Source organism: Engystomops pustulosus, chromosome 9, assembly GCF_040894005.1.
Source record: "Engystomops pustulosus chromosome 9, aEngPut4.maternal, whole genome shotgun sequence".
Taxonomy (NCBI): Eukaryota; Metazoa; Chordata; class Amphibia; order Anura; family Leptodactylidae; genus Engystomops; species Engystomops pustulosus.
In genome coordinates this window covers 98,713,325-98,735,541 of record NC_092419.1, presented here as the reverse complement: position 1 = coordinate 98,735,541, position 22,217 = coordinate 98,713,325, and the positions used below count along the sequence as shown (strand labels likewise).

At 45.4% G+C, this 22,217-nt stretch overlaps 2 protein-coding genes across 3 annotated transcripts in view; one reads left to right on the top strand and one right to left on the bottom strand.

The window, feature by feature from the left end:
* The window catches only part of GPSM1 (G protein signaling modulator 1), a 290,121-nt gene that overhangs the window by 92,742 nt on the left and 175,162 nt on the right, over nucleotides 1–22,217 (top strand). The gene's annotated exons all lie outside the window — the stretch shown is intronic.
* Nucleotides 8,605–11,914, bottom strand: LOC140077451 (uncharacterized). The gene is made up of 2 exons (XM_072124674.1): nucleotides 11,257–11,914; nucleotides 8,605–9,968 (listed from the first exon to the last, which is right to left on the bottom strand). Exons 1-2 carry the CDS (start codon nucleotides 11,912–11,914, stop codon nucleotides 8,605–8,607), a joined length of 2,022 nt encoding a protein of 673 aa, XP_071980775.1.

Sequence of the window (22,217 nt, the reverse complement as noted above, 5' to 3'; positions counted from 1 at the left end):
CCTAAGAGCTTATTCAAGCGCCTGGATGGCATCCTTACATCCTTTTATTGGCAAGGTGGCTCCCCGCGCTTAAGTCTCGCTCCTGATCTATCCCTATATTACCTGCCCGCCCAGATGGTGTATGCCCAATGGTGGATTGATATTGATAGGAGCAATGCTGCTACTGCTTTAGCGGGGGCTATCACTGGATTATACGAACCTCTTATGAATTTACTATACAGATACCAACCCCCCTCAAAAATCCTGCTACCTATGCGGGCTGTTGTGGTATGTTGGCATAGGGCTCAAGTACTGGTTTGGGAGTCTGGTTCCCCATCTTTCTCGCCTGGGACCCCTCTGTGGCTTAAACCATGGCTCACCCATTTCCTCTCTGCTAGGTCTGCTGGGGTGAAGTTCTTAGGTCAACTACTGAATGCAAATGGGGAGTTGCTTTCCTTTACAGAGCTTCGGGAAAGACATGTCTTACCCGCCATAGCCTCCTTTCAGTACGCACGGTTGTGCCATGTTTTCAGGACCCAGTTTGGCTCTACTAACCTGATAACTAATTTTTCAAAATTGGTAACCTTGTTAGGCACCGCGGACCTCCCTAAGCCGCTCACCCAGGTCTACGGTCTCCTGCAAGCACAGGGCACCAGACCCTTTGAGAAAGCTTTTGAACGCTGGAGGAGTGATATCCCTGTCCTGTCTGATGATGACTGGAGGGAAGTCGAACTCTCCTACTTTGATTCTGTGGTGAGCATGAGGGACTTCCTAATAGAGTCCAAATTTCTCCATCGGGAATATTTCACTCCTGTAACACTATTTCGCATGGGGGTTATGCCTAATGACTTATGCTCGCCTGACACTGGTTCCTTCATGCATTGCGTCTGGGCCTGCCCAAAGGTTATTGTGTTCTGGTCAGATGTCTTGGATTTCTTGAATAGACACTTTGACTTTCCTCGATTAATGTCCCCTAGGGTACTTCTCCTGGGATTCATGAATGAAGCTATGAACGGCCACTATGACAAGATTTTCTTCCTGTTCACTCTACACTACGCCCGTAAAGTGGTGATAATGTCCTGGAAATATCAGGCCCCCCCCCCCCCTGCCCCTGCAATACTCTCACTATCGCTTGATGTATGTCAAAAGGAAATGCCCCCAAAAATTTGACATCATCTGGACGCGGCGATACCTAATGGGGGTCATTTACTTACCCGGTCCTGTTGCGATCCAGCGGCGCGTTCTCCGACGAGGATTCTGGTCTTCCGGCGATTCACTAAGGTCGTCCGCCCAATGTCCACCAGGTGTCGCTGCTGTGCCAAGGACCGCCAGAGTTCACCAGTCTATCCTTGGTGCATGTAAGTCTGTGGTAACCCGTGTTAATTCGGCGCAAATTGCTGCAATATGCAGCAAAGACTTACCAGCTATGGAGAGGACTCAGACTGTAAGCCCTCTCCATTCACCCGCAGGTGACCCGTGACGTGCTATTACGTGACGCGCTATTATTTTTAAACATTCCCCATGTGTTAAGGAGTTAGGGAAATTGAGAAGTTGGAGGTTTGACTTACTGACGCCCCAGCCCTACACACACACAGAAGCAGGACCCTACTTTTTTTTAATTTTTTTATATATCAAAGATGCCTGAGAAACAAACCTACTTTACTACTAACTCACTGAACATTTGCAGAAATTTGGGAAAGACTTGTTGCTAATCTGTGGTAGAAAGTGCAACTCTACTTAGAACACCTGGATGTGAAGCCAATGTTTCCCTTCATTAATATGAGGGACTGGGTTCTCTTTACATCAACATACCAGCGCTTATATTTGTTATGTCACTTTACATGAGAACCCATTCCATGGTACTCAATAATAGATCCTATATTTAAAAAGAAAATCAGACACACTCTCCATGTAATTCTATAATTCATATAATTCTAATTTTTTTATTCTTTGGAATTTTTATTCTATGGACGCTTGGTGAAAGAAGTAAAGCAGTCCATTTTCAGTATGTTTTGGAGTGTGGGAGGAAACCGGAGGACCCGGAGGAAACCCACGCAAACACGGAGAGAACATACAAACTCTTTGCAGATGTTGATCCTGGGACTTAGTCCCCACCGCTGCAAGGCTGTAGTGCTAACCACTAAGCCACCGTGCTGCCCAAGAGGTCTATGGACGCCTGGTGAAGGGAGCAAAGCTTCACCTTCGAGCAGTCCATTTTCGGCGATTGAAGGTGCTCAAAGCTGTCCTTCAAGAGGTCTATGGACGCATGGTGAAGGGAGCAAAGCTCTACCTTCAGGCAGTCCATTTTCGGTGATTGAAGGTGCACAAAGCTATCCTTCAAGAGGTCTATGGACGCCTGGTGAAGGGAGCAAAGCTCTACCTTCAGGCAGTCCATTTTCGGTGATTGAAGGTGCACAAAGCTATCCTTCAAGGGGTCTATGGACGCTTGGTGTTGGCAGCAAAGCTCTTCTTTCAGGCAGTCCATTTTCGGTGATTGAAGGTTCACGAAGCTATCCTTCAAAAGGTCTATGGAAGCCTGGTGAAGGGAGCAAAGCTCTGTAGTCCATTTTAAGCGATTGAAGGTGCACAAAGCTATCCTTCAATAGGTCAATGGACGCTTGGTGTTGGCAGCAAAGCTCTACCTTCAGGCAGTCCATTTTCGGTGATTGAAGGTGCACAAAGCTATCCTTCAAGAGGTCTATGAACGCCTGGTGAAGGGAGCAAAGCTCTACCTTCAGGCAGTCCATTTTCGGTGATTGAAGGTGCACAGAGCTATCCTTCAAGAGGTCTATGGACGCCTGGTGAAGGGAGCAAAGCTCTACCTTCAGGCAGTCCATTTTCGGTGATTGAAGGAGGACAAAGCTATCCTTCAAGAGGTCTATGGACGCATGGTGAAGGGAGCAAAGCTCTACCTCCAAGCAGTCCATTTTCGGTGATTGAAGGTGCACAAAGCTATCCTTCAAGAGGTCTATGGACGCATAGTGAAGGGAGCAAAGCTCTACCTTCAGGCAGTCCATTTTCGGTGATTGAAGGTGCACAGAGCTATCCTTCAAGAGGTCTATGGACGCAGGGTGAAGGGAGCAAAGCTCTACCTTCAGGCATCCATTTTCGGTGATTGAAGGTGCACAAAGCTATCCTTCAAGAGGTCTATGGACGCCTGGCGAAGGGAGCAAAGCTCTACCTCCAGGCAGTCCATTTTCGGTGATTGAAGGTGCACAAAGCTATCCTTCAAGAGGTCTATGGAAGCCTGGTGAAGGGAGCAAAGCTCTACCTTCAGGCAGTCCATTTTCGGTGATTGAAGGTGCACAAAGCTATCCTTCAAGAGGTCTATGAACGCCTGGTGAAGGGAGCAAAGCTCTACCTTCAGGCATCCATTTTCAGTGATTGAAGGTGCACAAAGCTATCCTTCAAGAGGTCTATGGACGCATGGTGAAGGGAGCAAAGCTCTACCTTCAGGCAGTCCATTTTCGGTGATTGAAGGAGGACAAAGCTATCCTTCAAGAGGTCTATGGACGCCTGGTGAAGGGAGCAAAGCTCTACCTCCAGGCAGTCCATTTTCGGTGATTGAAGGTGCACAAAGCTATCCTTCAAGGGGTCTATGGACGCATAGTGAAGGGAGCAAAGCTCTACCTTCAGGCAGTCCATTTTCGGTGATTGAAGGTGCACAAAGCTATCCTTCAATAGGTCTATGGACGATTGGTGTTGGCAGCAAAGCTCTTCTTTCAGGCAGTCCATTTTCGGTGATTGAAGGTTCACGAAGCTATCCTTCAAAAGGTCTATGGAAGCCTGGTGAAGGGAGCAAAGCTCTGTAGTCCATTTTAAGCGATTGAAGGTGCAAAAAGCTATCCTTCAATAGGTCTATGGACGCTTGGTGTTGGCAGCAAAGCTCTACCTTCAGGCAGTCCATTTTCGGTGATTGAAGGTGCACAAAGCTATCCTTCAAGAGGTCTATGAACGCCTGGTGAAGGGAGCAAAGCTCTACCTTCAGGCATCCATTTTCGGTGATTGAAGGTGCACAAATCTATCCTTCAAGAGGTCTATGAACGCATGGTGAAGGGAGCAAAGCTCTACCTTCAGACAGTCCATTTTTGGTGATTGAAGGAGGACAAAGCTATCCTTCAAGAGGTCTATGGACGCATGGTGAAGGGAGCAAAGCTCTACCTTCAGGCAATCCATTTTCGGTGATTGAAGGTGCACAAAGCTATCCTTCAAGAGGTCTATGGACGCTTGGTGTTGGCAGCAAAGCTCTACTTTCAGGCAGTCCATTTTCGGTGATTGAAGGTGCATAAAGCTATCCTTCAAGAGGTCTATGGGCGCCTGGTGAAGGGAGCAAAGCTCTACCTTCAGGCAGTCCATTTTCGGTGATTGAAGTTTCACAAAGCTATCCTTCAAAAGGTCTATGGAAGCCTGGTGAAGGGAGCAAAGCTCTGTAGTCCATTTTAAGCGATTGAAGGTGCACAAAGCTATCCTTCAATAGGTCGCAGCAAAGCTCTACCTTCAGGCAGTCCATTTTCGGTGATTGAAGGTGCACAGAGCTATCCTTCAAGAGGTCTATGGACGCATGGTGAAGGGAGCAAAGCTCTACCTTCAGGCATCCATTTTCGGTGATTGAAGGTGCACAAAGCTATCCTTCAAGAGGTCTATGGACGCCTGGCGAAGGGAGCAAAGCTCTACCTCCAGGCAGTCCATTTTCGGTGATTGAAGGTGCACAAAGCTATCCTTCAAGAGGTCTATGGAAGCCTGGTGAAGGGAGCAAAGCTCTACCTTCAGGCAGTCCATTTTCTGTGATTGAAGGGGCATAAAGCTATCCTTCAAGAGGTCTATGGACACATGGTGAAGGGAGCAAAACTCTACCTTCAGGCAATCCATTTTCGGTGATTGAAGGTGCACAAAGCTATCCTTCAAGAGGTCTATGGACGCCTGGTGAAGGGAGCAAAGCTCTACCTTCAGGCAGTCCATTTTCGGTGATTGAAGGAGGACAAAGCTATCCTTCAAGAGGTCTATGGACGCCTGGTGAAGGGAGCAAAGCTCTACCTCCAAGCAGTCCATTTTCGGTGATTGAAGGTGCACAAAGCTATCCTTCAAAAGGTCTATGGAAGCCTGGTGAAGGGAGCAAAGCTCTGTAGTCCATTTTAAGCGATTTAAGGTGCACAAAGCTATCCTTCAATAGGTCAATGGACGCTTGGTGTTGGCAGCAAAGCTCTACCTTCAGGCAGTCCATTTTCGGTGATTGAAGGTGCACAAAGCTATCCTTCAAGAGGTCTATGAACGCCTGGTGAAGGGAGCAAAGCTCTACCTTCAGGCATCCATTTTCGGTGATTGAAGGTGCACAAAGCTATCCTTCAAGAGGTCTATGGACGCATGGTGAAGGGAGCAAAGCTCTACCTTCAGGCAGTCCATTTTCGGTGATTGAAGGAGGACAAAGCTATCCTTCAAGAGGTCTATGGACGCCTGGTGAAGGGAGCAAAGCTCTACCTCCAGGCAGTCCATTTTCGGTGATTGAAGGTGCACAAAGCTATCCTTCAAGGGGTCTATGGACGCATAGTGAAGGGAGCAAAGCTCTACCTTCAGGCAGTCCATTTTCGGTGATTGAAGGTGCACAAAGCTATCCTTCAATAGGTCTATGGACGCTTGGTGTTGGCAGCAAAGCTCTTCTTTCAGGCAGTCCATTTTCGGTGATTGAAGATTCACGAAGCTATCCTTCAAAAGGTCTATGGAAGCCTGGTGAAGGGAGCAAAGCTCTGTAGTCCATTTTAAGCGATTGAAGGTGCAAAAAGCTATCCTTCAATAGGTCTATGGACGCTTGGTGTTGGCAGCAAAGCTCTACCTTCAGGCAGTCCATTTTCGGTGATTGAAGGTGCACAAAGCTATCCTTCAAGAGGTCTATGAACGCCTGGTGAAGGGAGCAAAGCTCTACCTTCAGGCATCCATTTTCGGTGATTGAAGGTGCACAAATCTATCCTTCAAGAGGTCTATGGACGCATGGTGAAGGGAGCAAAGCTCTACCTTCAGGCAGTCCATTTTTGGTGATTGAAGGAGGACAAAGCTATCCTTCAAGAGGTCTATGGACGCATGGTGAAGGGAGCAAAGCTCTACCTCCAGGCAGTCCATTTTCGGTGATTGAAGGTGCACAAAGCTATCCTTCAAGAGGTCTATGGACGCATAGTGAAGGGAGCAAAGCTCTACCTTCAGGCAGTCCATTTTCGGTGATTGAAGGTGCACATAGCTATCCTTCAAGAGGTCTATGGGCGCCTGGTGAAGGGAGCAAAGCTCTACCTTCAGGCAGTCCATTTTCGGTGATTGAAGTTTCACAAAGCTATCCTTCAAAAGGTCTATGGAAGCCTGGCGAAGGGAGCAAAGCTCTGTAGTCCATTTTAAGCGATTGAAGGTGCACAAAGCTATCCTTCAATAGGTCTATGGACGCTTGGTGTTGGCAGCAAAGCTCTACCTTCAGGCAGTCCATTTTCGGTGATTGAAGGTGCACAGAGCTATCCTTCAAGAGGTCTATGGACGCATGGTGAAGGGAGCAAAGCTCTACCTTCAGGCATCCATTTTCGGTGATTGAAGGTGCACAAAGCTATCCTTCAAGAGGTCTATGGACGCCTGGCGAAGGGAGCAAAGCTCTACCTCCAGGCAGTCCATTTTCGGTGATTGAAGGTGCACAAAGCTATCCTTCAAGAGGTCTATGAACGCCTGGTGAAGGGAGCAAAGCTCTACCTTCAGGCATCCATTTTCGGTGATTGAAGGTGCACAAAGCTATCCTTCAAGAGGTCTATGGACGCATGGTGAAGGGAGCAAAGCTCTACCTTCAGGCAGTCCATTTTCGGTGATTGAAGGAGGACAAAGCTATCCTTCAAGAGGTCTATGGACGCCTGGTGAAGGGAGCAAAGCTCTACCTCCAAGCAGTCCATTTTTGGTGATTGAAGGTGCACAGAGCTATCCTTCAAGAGGTCTATGGACGCATGGTGAAGGGAGCAAAGCTCTACCTTCAGGCATCCATTTTCGGTGATTGAAGGTGCACAAAGCTATCCTTCAAGAGGTCTATGGACGCCTGGCGAAGGGAGGAAAGCTCTACCTCCAGGCAGTCCATTTTCGGTGATTGAAGGTGCACAAAGCTATCCTTCAAGAGGTCTATGAACGCCTGGTGAAGGGAGCAAAGCTCAACCTTCAGGCATCCATTTTCGGTGATTGAAGGTGCACAAAGCCATCCTTCAAGAGGTCTATGGACGCATGGTGAAGGGAGCAAAGCTCTACCTTCAGGCATCCATTTTCGGTGATTGAAGGTGCACAAAGCTATCCTTCAAGGGGTCTATGGACACCTGGTGAAGGGAGCAAAGCTCTACCTTCAGGCAGTCCATTTTCGGTGATTGAAGGAGGACAAAGCTATCCTTCAAGAGGTCTATGGACGCCTGGTGAAGGGCGCAAAGCTCTACCTCCAAGCAGTCCATTTTCGGTGATTGAAGGTGCACAAAGCTATCCTTCAAGAGGTCTATGGACGCATAGTGAAGGGAGCAAAGCTCTACCTCCAGGCAGTCCATTTTCGGTGATTGAAGGTGCACAAAGCTATCCTTCAAGAGGTCTATGGAAGCCTGGTGAAGGGAGCAAAGCTCTACCTTCAGGCAGTCCATTTTCTGTAATTGAAGGGGCATAAAGCTATCCTTCAAGAGGTCTATGGACACATGGTGAAGGGAGCAAAACTCTACCTTCAGGCAATCCATTTTCGGTGATTGAAGGTGCACAAAGCTATCCTTCAAGAGGTCTATGGACGCATGGTGAAGGGGGCAAAGCTCTACCTTCAGGCAGTCCATTTTCGGTGATTGAAGGAGGACAAAGCTATCCTTCAAGAGGTCTATGGACGCCTGGTGAAGGGAGCAAAGCTCTACCTCCAAGCAGTCCATTTTCGGTGATTGAAGGTGCACAAAGCTATCCTTCAAGAGGTCTATGGACGCATAGTGAAGGGAGCAAAGCTCTACCTTCAGGCAGTCCATTTTCGGTGATTGAAGGTTCATAGAGCTATCCTTCAAGAGGTCTATGGACGCCTGGTGAAGGGAGCAAAGCTCTACCTTCAGGCAGTCCATTTTCGGTGATTGAAGGAGGACAAAGCTATCCTTCAAGAGGTCTATGGACGCATGGTGAAGGGAGCAAAGCTCTACCTCCAAGCAGTCCATTTTCGGTGATTGAAGGTGCACAAAGCTATCCTTCAAGAGGTCTATGGACGCATAGTGAAGGGAGCAAAGCTCTACCTTCAGGCAGTCCATTTTCGGTGATTGAAGGTGCACAGAGCTATCCTTCAAGAGGTCTATGGACGCCTGGTGAAGGGAGCAAAGCTCTACCTTCAGGCAGTCCATTTTCGGTGATTGAAGGTGCACAAAGCTATCCTTCAAGAGGTCTATGGACGCATGGTGAGTGGAGCAAAGCTATACCTTCAGGCTGTCCATTTGAGGTGAGAGACTATGGAAGTCAAGGTGAAGGGAGCTAGGCTCTACATCAGGCGGTCCATTTGCGGTTGGGGAAGTTGCAGATTGCAACCTTCCAGAGGTCCAATCCGGTGGGTAGGAGTGTGGGTTGGAGGATGAGGGTAGGAGTAATGGGTTCTCTACCAGTATTACTCCTTCACCATAGTTCTTACTTTATGCATGAGAATCTGGTGAAGAGCCTGGCCAACCAGTTCCTGGTTCGTCTGACAGGATGATAATTCTTTGACCATGCAGGACACACAAAGCTGAACTCCTTGAATAGCTTCCGATTTTTAGGTTGTATCGGTTGTGGTGGTTCAGCATAGTATATGGTATCCTCAAGATGTAGGTCAGCAGCACCTTTCCTCAGGATGGCTGGTGGTTCCATTCTCCGGGCCTCCACATCTTCCCAGTTAATTTTGGAGAAGAATGGATGTGTCCTGATATCTCTGAATCCCAGTCGTAGGAACTGGTTCTTGCACAACAGTCCTTCTAAGATGCTGACAGCGTCTGGTGTCAGAGATTCTGGGAAAACTGGAGTGTGATTGAGGACGGACATCTCACGTTCTCTTCCATTGCTACCAGGGAAGGGCGTCTTGGCTGTCATCAGTTTATACAGTATCACACCAATTGAAAAGTAGTCAGCTGCACTCGTATGAAGCAAACCATGTACGATTTCTGGGGCTGCATATCCTGGTGTTCCCCTACAGGGTAATGCGGTTCCATTGAATGCACCAGTCACAGCAAGGCCAAAGTCTGCAATTTTGATGTGGCCGTCAGTGGTCAGAAGGATATTAAGTGGCTTCAGGTCACGATGGAGAATTCCTTGGTTATGCAGGAATTGTATTCCACAGACCAGTTCTGCTGTGATAAATGTCGATGTTTCAATATCCAGGGGTGAGTTCTCTTCCAGGAAATGATGCAGGTCCCCTCTGGCAGCCAGCTCCATCACATAATAAACATAGTTCTTAGTGTGAAAGCCGGCCAGGCCATGAATGAGGTACGGGCATTGATGCGATATCTGGAGGACTTGGCGCTCTGCAAAGCAGCAGTTACGTTCTTCTTTGTAATACCGCTTGTTGACGGCTTTAATGGCAACATGCTCTTTGCGGATGATATCTGTCGCCAATAAGACATGTCCGAATCCTCCTTTACCCAAAACACGGTGGAAGGTGAAACTTAGCAGCGATAGGGGCACTGAAGCAACGGAAGTTCCTGCAGAGGTGCCGTCTTTTTCCACAGAGGATTTGGCTGTGGTGGCTTTCTTGTCCTGGCTCATGCTGCTGTGGGATGACCTTTCAGTGCTGGGGAGCTCCTCGGATGGTTGAAGGTCTGGTGAGCTGCAGTGACTGAAAATGTTGTGGCCTCTGAGGCTAACAGCTGTTCCTGAGGACCTGTGGAGCTCCTCCGGTGGCATCAGGACTAGAGGGCGGAGGTCAGTGCAGATGTTTTGTACAGATCTGGATTTTGTGGTCATATCTTCACTGGATCCTTTCACGCCATTCTCAACATCTTTGCTAGATGATCTATTGCCTATAAATGAGCAAATATGTGTATAATGTGATTAGAAAGGGATAAGGTATAGCATATTGATTAATAACTGCATGTGGTGCCGTCTACAGAAAAATACGTCTAGGATTTACGCAAAAGAACGCTAAAACACCTTGCTCCAGCTTCAGTTGTCAAAGTGGCCTGCAGTATGATTGTCTTTGTTTCCCATAGCAACCAATCCAAGCTCAGCTTTCTTTTATTTTTCAGAAGCAGTTTTTAAATGAAAGCTGAGATGTGATTGGTTGCTATGCGCAACCAGGACATTTGGAATTGAAAATATAAAGCTATATACATAAAGCTTCTGTATGTATATACGTCCGCTAAAGGAATCTGCACCGTCGCATTTACAATCACCAAATTCTTAACAGTCGCTCTATGTGATTCACGGAACGTCATAGACTAGGTTTTTAGCCATAATTTCCACCCTGCACTTTCCAAAATACACTTATTACCCACCATATACAGGAGACATTGGGGCTCATTTACTTACCCGGCCCTGTCGCGATCCAGCTTCGCGTTCTCCGACGAGGAATCGGGTCTTCCAGCGATTCACTAAGGTCGTGCGCCCGATATCCACCAGGTGTCGCTGCTGCGCCGAGGTCCGCCGGAATTCACCAACCTATTCCTGGTGCATGTGATTGATTTTGCGACACAATTCGTTCTTTTAGTTCCACTGGTATTTTTCGAATCCATCAGGTTTTCCGATGGCCACGTCCCCCGATTTCTGTCGCGTGAAAGCCGGCACCGATGCGCCACAATACGATCGCGTGCGCCAAAATCCCGGGGCAATTCGGCGCAAATCTGAAAAATTCGGCGGAAATACGTGATTCAGACCCTTAGTAAATGACCCCCATTGTTTGATGCTGCAGTGGAAATTAGAAACTGAGCCATGATTTGTTGCTATTCTGCCACAGGTCATTAATATGAGCTCAGAGCTTTGATTAGTTACTAGAGGCAATGAGTATAAGACGCTCATGTGTGAGGTAAAATGGATAGAGACAGAAAGACGGGCAGGAAGAGTGAGTGACAGAGAGACAGGCAATGGTAATGAGTGGGAGATAGAGAGCCAGCCAGTGAGAGACAGACAGGAAGAGTGAGTGAGTGAAAGACAGAAATACAGGTAGCAAGAGTGAGTGACAGACAGGGATATATATTTGTTAACTATTTCTATTTTGTTATTGGTAAGAGCAGTTATTTACTATCCCAGGCACTGCCGGACTTTACAGCTAGTGTCAAAATAAAGAAATGAAGATTGTCAGCGATTTCCTACCTCTGGTGTCCACCATGTGGCTCGGTCCTGGAATCTCACTAGAACAGTCCTCTTTGATGGTGTAGTTTCCTCTCCGGGTGAGACTGGCAATCCATCCCCAGGATTTCTGGAGTTGGGCTAAGAACTTGCTTTTAGCTTTCTTCTTCTTGCCTGTTTGCTCTTCTCCCTCTGGTTCTCCATCCTCATTGATATTGTTCTCCTGTGGTTGTTCACCATGTTGGATGTCCTCCTGTGCATAGTGCTGGTTGTACATCGTGTCCATGCCTTGGAGCTGCTCCTGGATCAGGTCATGTTCTTCCAGGATGGGTTGCTCTACAGGGCAGATGGTAGATGCAGTACAGCACTCGATGCACCCAGCATCCAAGCTTTGAAGCAGTTCCTGGATGTGGTTGAATTCTTCCAGGAAAACTTGTTCTTCAAAGCTGGTTATAGTTGGTGCACTGTAGTAGTCGGTGGATGTGGCATCCAAGTCTTGGATATGCTCCTGGAGCTGGTTGCCTTCTTCCATGATGGCTTGCTCTACAGTGCTGGTGGTAGCTTCTGCATTACAGTGCTCAATGTATCTGGCATCCAAGCATTGGAGCAGCTCCTGGATCTGGTTGTATTCCTCCAAGCTGGCTTGCTCCTCAAGGCTGGTCATGGATGTTGCTGTCTCCATGTCGCCGGTCATAATGACAGGGTGGGTGCCGTGCGCTGCCTTTTATACCCTAGGGGCGGGCTCTGCTGCATGATCTAGCTCCTGATTGGTCGGTTTTGTTGGGTGTGGCCTATTATGCAAATTAGATAACTCTCAACTTAGAATTCTCTGTGCTTTGTGATGTCATCACCTGTGGCTGGAGGTTCCGAGCCATTATGACATCATCAACCATATCTGATACAGTATTTATTTACAGACACAGGGGTATGAAACAGTGGAAAACCCCACTAAGGGACCACCTTTTTGAATCAAAACCCAGCAAGCAATTCTATTGACCTTTCCTACCGCCACAGTGTTTGGGCCTTGCTTTTACAGCTTTAAGTGTGCACTCCCTTATATTCTTTGGGTCGGTAAGATCACGGAGACACCAAATTTATATAGGTTTTACTATGTTTGAGTAAATGTAAAAAAAATCTAAAATTTTGTAGAATAATAAATCCTTTCTTGGTGCATTCTGAGGCCAATATATTTTCATACTTTAGTGTAAGCTGTGTAAGGTATCATTTTATTTATGAAAACTACAGACGGTCCCCTACTTAAGGACACCCGACTTACAGACAACCCATAGTTACAGACAGACCCCACTGACCTCTGGTGAAGCTTCCTAGTAACTCTTAGGACAGTGGGGCATTCTGGAGGGCTAATTTGTGTGTCTTTTCCCTCATGAACCCTAAACCTGTGGGTGTACCCTTTGGTACACTCGCACTGCTTGCACATTTTGATTTCGTACCTCTTACGGAGCAAGTACTGACGGAATTTTAACCTGCCTTTGAAATGTACAAGTGACTTGTCTACACAGAAGTTTTGCAAAGAGGTATATGCCTCAACAAACTTTTTTCCAAAATGGTCGAGTATTGGTTTCATTTTATATAGATGGTCAAATGATGAGTTGCTTTGAGGTGGGCATTGTGCATTACCGTTATAATGCAAAAATCTGAGAATTGCCTCAAAGCGTGGCTGTGTCATTATGCTGCAGTACTGTAGAAAACATCAGTACTCCAATACTGCCTAAACTCCGTTTTATAACAATGCCCATGTACAGCAAAAGACCCCGAAACTTCATCAACTCTACTGTATCTACAGGGGTCCACCTAGAAAATGATGATGTGGGGTGCAAAAATTGTTGGGGTTATAAATTTGTCTGTGAAACCATGAGATTTATAAGAAAAAGACTTTAAAAAAATCTATTTCAGTGAAGCCATCAGTCTCACTATGAATTTCTGAGCTGCCCACACACTCAGGAATTTGGGGCACATAATTTTGAAAAGAATCACTTGCGGAATGGGGAACATGCTCATTTGTGGTCCTGGGTTGCCTTCTTGAATGGGACATTTTTATTGGGGGTGCGGGAGGGGGGGGGGGGAGCGTATAAATGTTGTGCTTTAACATGTGTGAACTTTATTCAATGGATTATGAATAAATGTTGTGCTTCAACACTAGTAAACTTTATTTAATAGGGTGTGTAAGTTGTGCTTTGACACTTGGGGGGTGATGAAAGAATAAACTGTAACCACTAGTATTTTTACTACAGAAAACAGAAAAAAGCTACAAAAAAGGAGCAAATGCTGATCAGTAAGATGTTACTGATCAGTGCTCAGATCAGGGTGTGTAAAAAAACTGGAGGACCCCCGGACTGTCTTCAGCTGAGTAAATGATCCTGTTTCTGACAGGATCTGTCACTGTGCATGTCAGGCTATGCATCTGCATAGGCTGACTACTGTAATACACCCCCATACATCACTAATGCAATGCAATAGTTTGAATAAGCGATCAGATGATCACTTTTCCAAGTCCCAGAGTGAGACACTCAGTTGTAATATTCAAAATATATGTCCATTGATCACTATGCAATCAAGTACAGTATGTTGTTAGGTTGCAACACAAATTACTGTATGTAACTTCATTGTTTTGCTAAAATAAATCAAAAAATACTTTTAAAAAAATGTACAAAAGGTGATAAAACTTTTTACAAATAAAAGAATAAAACAAGAAAATTATTACTGAACTCATACGGTGAATACAGTTACAACAATAATTTTACAATAAATCACAAAAGATAGGATTTTTGGATATCCAACCAAACAAAAAAAGCAATAAAAGTGATCAAATTTACACCACAATGAGTTTTGACTATATACTGGTCTGGTCTGACTATATACTGGGGGATATGGTCTGGTTGGCTATGCACGTGGGGTTAGGGGCTGGCTACATACTGGGGGAGCAGGGGCTGCTGGCTTTATACTGGGGGCATTGGTCTGACTATATACTGGGGGATATGGGCTGGCAGGCTGTAAACTGAGGGGTTAGGGACTGGCAGGATATATACTTAGGATAAGGGGCTGCTGGCTATGTACTCGGGGCATGGGCTGATGGCTTTATACTGGGGGAAGCGGTCTGACTATATACTGGGCTTATGGGCTGACAGGCTATATACTGTGGCAGCAGGGGCTGCTGGCTATATACTGGGGGCAGTGGTCTTACTTAATACTGGGGAATATGGTCTGGCAGGCTATATACTAGGCACAGGGCCTGGCTATATACTGTGGGGCAGGTGGCTGACTATATACTGGGGACAGGGACTGCTCGCTATATACTGGGGGAGCAGGGGCTGGCTAAATATATATGGGGCAGGGGCTGGCTGGCTATATACTGTGGGGCAGGTGGCTGACTATATACCGAGGGAAGGGAGTGCTGGCTATATACTGGGGGAGTAGGGGCTGGCAGGCTATATACTGGGGGCATGAGCTGAATGGCTATATACTGAGGGAAGGGAGAGCTGGCTATATACTGGGGGGACAGGCTGGCAGACTATATACTGAGGGCAGGTGGCTGGCTGTATACTGGGGCATGAGTTGACTGGCTACATACTGGGGGCAGGGGTTGCAGGCAGTATATATACTGGGGGGAACTGGCTATATCTATTTACAGGCTTGAGACTATGACCAATGCATTTTCCACCCTAGACTTATACTTAAGTCAATAGGTTTTCCCAGTTTTTTGTGTTAAAATTAGGTACCTCGGCTTATGCTTGAGTATATACTGTATATAAATGGGATGTCGCTGTAATCATTCTGACCCATAGAACATAAATAACAGTTTTTGCTTGTGGTTTTAAGTGGCTTGTGAGCTTAAGTGGAGTTGAAAAAAGCGAGTGTTGTGGGTGATAAGAGTGAATCTGTTGTTTGGGTGATTGTGGACTGAGTATATAGGTAATAGCAAGGCACTTGTCTTAGTGTCACAATTTAAATAGTTTTTTTTTTCCTTTCTTTGACTGGTCTGCTAATTGGGAGGAGGGATTAGTGTTCACACCTGATAAATTAAGGGCCAGGAACTCAATTTTGAGCTTGCTCAGTTTTAAGTAGCTTGAGAGCTTAAGTGGAGTTGAAAAAAGTGTAGTTTGAAAAAGAGAAGTCCACAGAACTGTAAGTAATCTACATATCTCTTGATTTATATACTCATCACAGTTTTGTTACTAGGATATGGCTAGCAAGATTGGTGGTATGCTCCAGAGCACACTCTGCCGCATGTATACACTGCTGGAGCAAGAGTTCAAGGGTGAATACCGCTGTGACAGATGTGCCCATATTTTTCTACTGGAAGCTCTTGTTAGAGATCGGGAGGAAGATATTGCACGGCTGCAAGCAATCGACAATCTTGAGAGGAGTATGCTGCTTACTGAGCAAGCAATAAGCGGGGTAGAAGTGGAGGGTGGAGAGGAAAGCCAGCAGGACCAGGTGGGTAGCTGGGTTACTGTAAATAGAGGGGGTAGGACGGGGTCAAAGAAAAGGAAGGCCAACTCTGACTCTGAACATCCAAGCAAAATTGTGCAATGATCTAAGAACGTCAGTGTCAGAAATGGCAGCCCTAGCGGATCCTGCTCTCCCTAACAGCCAGGGGAGCAGACCAACTAGTAGTAGGGTGGATGGGAGTGCAGGTAAGCCAAGGCAGCTAGTGGTTGTAGGGGACTCTATAATAAGGAAGACTGAATAATTTGTCGCCAAGATTGCCTCAATCGAATGGTTTGCTGTCTCCCTGGTGCCAGGGTTCGGCATGTGGTGGAAAGGGTGGATAAATTACTGGGAGGGGCTGGGGATGACCCAGCTGTCGTGGTCCATGTTGGTACCAATGACAGAATAGATGGTAGGTGGAGGAGCCTGAAGAATAATTTTAAAGAACTAGGTTCAAAGCTTAAGGAAAGGACCTCCAAGATAGTATTCTCCGGAATTCTACCTGTGCCATGCGCTACACAGAGCAGACAGCGGGAGCTCAGGGAGTTAAATGCATGGCTCAGATCCTGGTGTATCAAAGTCAAAATACAAATTGGTGAGGGCATATAAAATATAACTTTTAATATAAATATTTAAAAAAGCTTATGAACCTATCACATATAATAAAACAAAACATGCTGACCACGGTCTAGTTATTGGTACGTCTAGGGGGTAAGACTCACCAATTTGTATTTTGACTTTGAAGAAACAGGGATGGTGTAATTTTTTGGCCTTTTCTATGTTACTTTTTGATATATGAATTTGGGCCCCCATAGCTTTTTCTCAGATCCTGGTGTAGAGCAGAGGGATTTGGGTTCCTAGAGCACTGGGCTGACTTTTCATTGGGGTGCAAGCTGTTTTCCCCAGATAACTTGCACCTAAATGGAAGGGGGGCTGCTGTGCTGGGGGAGAAGATCCTAGCAGGGGTGGCAGAGTATTTAAACTAGGATCAGGGGAGGAGGAAAAGGAAGACTCTAAAGGGGTAGACAGGTCAGAGAGGGGGCAGGTTATGTTGGTGGGTGGTGAGGTGGGCGGTGTATGGGGGCCTAAGGCAGTGGATAAGGAGATCCACAAGTTACAGAACGGTGGTGAGGATATATGTGCCAGTAAAAGTACTTTAAATCAGACAATTAACTGTGGAAAATTAAATTGTATGTTCACAAATGCCAGAAGTATCACAGTATCACAGGCAAAATGGGTGAGCTCGAGGCTCTGGTATTAGAGGAACAGTTAGATGTTGTTGCTGTAGCAGAGACATGGCTCAGGCATCACATGATTGGGGTGTTAATATTCAAGGTTTTACACTTTTTCGGAAAGACAGGGCAAATAGGAGGGGAGGTGGTGTATGTCTGTATGTCAGAAGAGATTTAAAAGCAATTGTGAATGAGTCACTGGTCTCAGAGTGTGAGGAGGCTGAAACTTTGTAGGTTGAAATTCAAAGCCAAGAGAGCTTTGAGAAAATTATTTTTGGAGTAATATATAGACCCCCCTAACATCTCTGAAGAAATAGAGGGTGACCTATATAAACAGATGGAGCGGGCTGCACAGGAGGGACCGTAGTGATAATGGGAGACTTTGGGGCAGATTTACCTACCCGGTCCATTTGCGTTCCAGCGGCGCGTTCTCTGGGGAGGATTCGGGCCCGGTCGGGATTCACTAAGGTAGTTCTTCCGACGTCCACCAGGTGTCGCTGCTGCGCTGAAGTTCATTGGAATGCACTGGAGTTCATCGTCCTATTGTGGGTGCAGGTAAGCGCGTGTCAAGCGACACCTTTTTTTTTTTAATGCGGCGGTTTTCCTGAATCCTTCGGGTTTTTGTACGGGCACGCCCCCCGATCTCCTTCGCGTGAATGCCAGCGCCGATGCGCCACAATCCGATCGCCTGCGCCAAAATCCCAGGGCAATTCAGGGGAAATCGGCGCAAATCGGAAATTTTCGGATTACCCGTCGGCAAAACGGGATTCGGCCCTTAGTAAATGACCCCCTTTAACTTTCCAAATATAAATTAGGGTCAGGGCTCTTCTTCATCTGTGAAGGGGAGACATTTTATCAACTTTCTGCAGGATAATTTTATGGTGCAGCTTGTAGAAGATCCCACAAGAGGTGATGCATTGTTGGACCTTGTGATTTCTAACAATGAGGAGATTGTCCAAAATGTCAGTGTCCGGGAACCCCTTGGGAACAGCGATCATAATATAATTATTTTCCTCTTAAACTGTAAAAAGCAGAAACAGGTGGGAAAATCGAAAACTTTGAATTTACAGAGGGCTAATTTCCAGAAATTCAGGGCTGCACTACTGGATATAGACTGGGATCAGATACTGTCACATGGTGATACTAATATTAAATGGGAGAAATTCAAATCTATCCTGGGTTTTTATACTTCTAAATTTATTCCAATAGGTAACAAGTATAGACGGGCTAGATTACACCCCGCGTGGCTTACAGCTACAGTTAAAAGGGCAATTAATGAGAAAAAGAGGACATTTAAAAAATATAAATCTGACAGGTCACCTGAGGCTTTCAATACTTACAAAAAACTTACCAAAATCTGCAAAAAAGAAATCAAATCAGCCAAAATACAAAATGAAAGACAGGTGGCTAAAGATAGCAAAACAAATCCCAAGAAATGTTTTAAGTATATCAATGCAAAAAAAAAAATGGGTTAGACCCCTTTATACTGAAAATGGGGCATCGGTGACTGGAGACCAAGAGAAGGCGGAGATACTTAATAGGTTTTTTAGCTCCGTTCATACGATACAAGAAAGAACTTCTGATGTGGGTGGTGCCAGTGCGGGTCATGTACCCTGTAATATACTAGACTGGCTGAATGTACACATGATCCAATCTAAGCTCAATAAAATCAATGTGTACAAAGCTCCTGGGCCAGATGGGTTACACCCCAGAGTTCTTAAAGAACTCAGTTCTGTTATTGCTGTACCGCTGTCTAAAATCTTCAGGGATTCCGTAATGTCTGGTGTGGTGCCAAGTGACTGGCGCAAGGCAAATGTGGTGCCAATATATAAAAAGATTAAAACAACTAGATTTATTTAGTCTGGAAAAGAGACGACTAAGAGGGAACATGATTAATTTATATAAATATATGAATGGTCCATACAAAAAATATGGTGGTAAGTTGTTTCAGATTAAATCAAATCAAAAGACGAAGGAGCACTGTCTCCGTCTGGAGAAATCAAGGTTTAATCACCAGAGGTGACAGGGATTTTTTAAACTATGAGAACTGTCAATTTGTTGAATAGCCGAGCTCAGGCGCTGGTCACAGCAGGGACAGCAGAGAGCTTCAAGAAGGGTCTAGATGCCTTTTTACAATAACATTGATGGTTATATTATATAGAATTGTTTCCCCTAAATCCCTTCCTCATCCAATCCCTTCCCTTCCTTGGTTGAACTTGATGGACAAGTGTCCTTTTTCAACCGTATAAACTATGATACTATGATAATTATATCTGTAAAAGTTCAAGCACCTTATCTGTAGGAAGAGCTCAAACAACGGTCCCGGATGGATCCAAAACATCCGAAGGTTTGAAGAAAGTATAATGTAATGTGACCGGAGCTCTATATAATCTTCAAATACCTTAGTTTTAATCCAAATTCATGCGTATTACGTGTACATCTTTCAATGAAAATCACTTGACCTTTTGGACCATTAATGTCTCAGACGAAAATAAGGCACCATCTACACACGGGGCATGTCATGTCCCGGGAAAAGCTAAGGTGCAAAACCCAGGGTCGGGTAGTGACTTGGCGTCCTGGTGGATTTTACATGTCGCAATTTTATCTGATTTTATGCGAGTAGATTCGATAATAAACTACTGAATTTTTGGAACTGTCTACACTACGGGGCACATTTACTTAAACGGTCTATTCGCGATACTTCGGCACGTTTTCCAACGCTGATTCAGGTCTGCCAGGATTCACTAAGGTTGTGCGCCCGATTTCCACCAGGAGTTGCTGCTGTGCTGAGGTCCACCGGAGTTCACTTTCTTCGTCCTGGTGCATGTAAGTGCTGATCTTGCAACACAAATTATTTTTTTTAATTCCGTGGTTTTTCCAAATCCGTCGGCCACGCCCCCCGAGGCAATCCCAGGGCAATTTGGCGCAAATCGGAAATCGTTGGGAAACCCGACGAAAGTGCGTGATTCGGACCTTTAGTAAATGAACCCCAATGTCTGCATTCTTTTCTCCGTATAGTGGGATATGCTACCAGGAGAACATTATATCTATGCTACATGGTATATAAAACAAAGACTAGAACATGAAAACTATTCAAGAACAGAATAGATTTTTTTTTTGCATTCTGGACAAAAAATTTCATAAAATGTAATCAATGAAGTATAGCCACCCCAACATAGCGTTACTATACTCCTTGAGTATGGGGTGTAGTTTTCAAATTGGGTCACTTTTTTGGTGTTTTTCTTGTTCTTCTCTGATACACAAATTTGGTATTTTATCCTGAAATATTTTGTGGATATTCAACAATATATTCCTGATTCTAAAATCAAGATTCTGATATTACAAACTTTCTAAACTTTCCAAATACGTAATGCTGCTGTTCTGGATATTAATCTTCTTCTTCTAAGATAGACGAAATAAAGCAGAAGCATCATTTGCAAAAGAAAGTAGAAATGTTTTTAATGTTAGCCTAAACCTCATGTCTTTCATGCAAGACCATGAGAAACGCCTAAGAACAAGATTACAAATCTATATTGATAGAGATATGATTCCTCGAGGTTTGCGGATAAAGCCCCTACAACAGTTTATAATGAAAAATTTACTGATGATTGGAACAGCTTCTTGTAGACATGTTCAATTGGAATTATGCATTTTATTGTCCAGTATCAAAAATAATAAGCTATCAATACGGATAATGACAGTAAGATTGCTAAATCAGGGCAATTGCTACAGCAATTTGTGGATACTAATGAATTTACAAATTTTGATGATAATCTACACAAATATATAACAAGAATGGAAAATTAAATCACTCAAGTAAAAAAGTGAAGTTTAGTAGGAATCTACTGGACTATAAAAATGGAGTGGTTTACACAGGGCAACCTGAAAAATAGGAGATTGTCGTCTGTTTTTTAAGAAAAAGAAGAAACACATGTCGGGCCATCACATCATCTGAAAGCGATAATGTGAATGCGTTTACACAGATTGTGAAGAACAAAACACCAAAAAAAACAAATAAATCAAAAAAATTACAGAGGTGCATGCAACAAAAACAGACCAACAAAAGAAAAATTTATCCCATAGGAGAAGGGGCAGGAAACATAGACGAGGACATTTTAAAGTAAAACACAAGAAAGGATGGACAAACAGAAGAAATAAATGTTGTTCATTTATCGGCAAGTATAGTGAATTAAGATCAGATAAATGCATTAAAGTGGTATTCCCATGGAGACCAGATTCTTAAAGAACAAAATAACACATTCTCTAGTTCACTGTTGTTAACAAAAATACAACATTTCACAGTTATAATTCCAACCTGTCTCTATCAGTCCTGGTGTATACAATAGGGATATGACCCTAAATCAGAAGTCTTAGTTTGGGCAGGACACATTGGGGCTCATTTACTTACCCGGTTCTGTCGCGATCCAGCAGCAAGTTCTGTCTTCCGGTGATTCATTAAGGTCGTGTGGCTGAAGTCCACCCGGTGTCACTGCTGCGCCAAGGTCCGCCGGAGTTCACTATCCTAATCCTGGTGCATGTAAGTGCGTGTCAAGCGACACTTTTTTTTTTAAATAGCGCAATTTTTGCAAACCTGTTGGGTTTTCCGATGGCCACGCCCCCGGTTTTTGTTGCATGCAAGTCGGTGCCGATGTGACACAATCCGATCGCCATTGGGACACATTGGGGCAGATTTACTTACCCGGCCCATTCGCGATCCAGCGGCGCGTTCTCTGCACAGGATTCGGGTCCGGCTGGGATTTAAGAAGGTAGTTCCTCCGCCGTCCACCAGGTGGCGCTGCTGCGCCGAAAATAATCTTAACGCCCCGGAATGCACCATCCCATAGCAGGTGAAGGTGAGCGCTTCCCAAGCGACACATTTCGGTTTTTAAATGCGGTGGTTTTTCCGAATACGTCGGGTTTTCGTTCGGCCACGCCCCCCCCCCATTTCTGTCGCGCGCATACCGGCCCCGATGCGCCACAATCCGATCACGTGCACCATTGGGGGTCATTTACTAAGGGCCCGATTCGCGTTTTCCCGACGTGTTACCCGAATATTTCCGATTTGCGCCGCTTGTACATGAATTGCCCCGGGTTTTTGGCGCACGCGATCGGATTGTGGCGCATCGGGGCCGGCATGCGCGCGACAGAAATCGGGGGGGCGTGGCCGAACGAAAACCCGACATATTCGGAAAAACCGCCGCATTTAAAAACCGAAAATGTGTCGCTTGGGGAGCGCTCACCTTCACCTTCTATGGGATGGTGCATTCCGGGGCGTTAAGATTATTTTCGGCGCTGCAGCGCCAC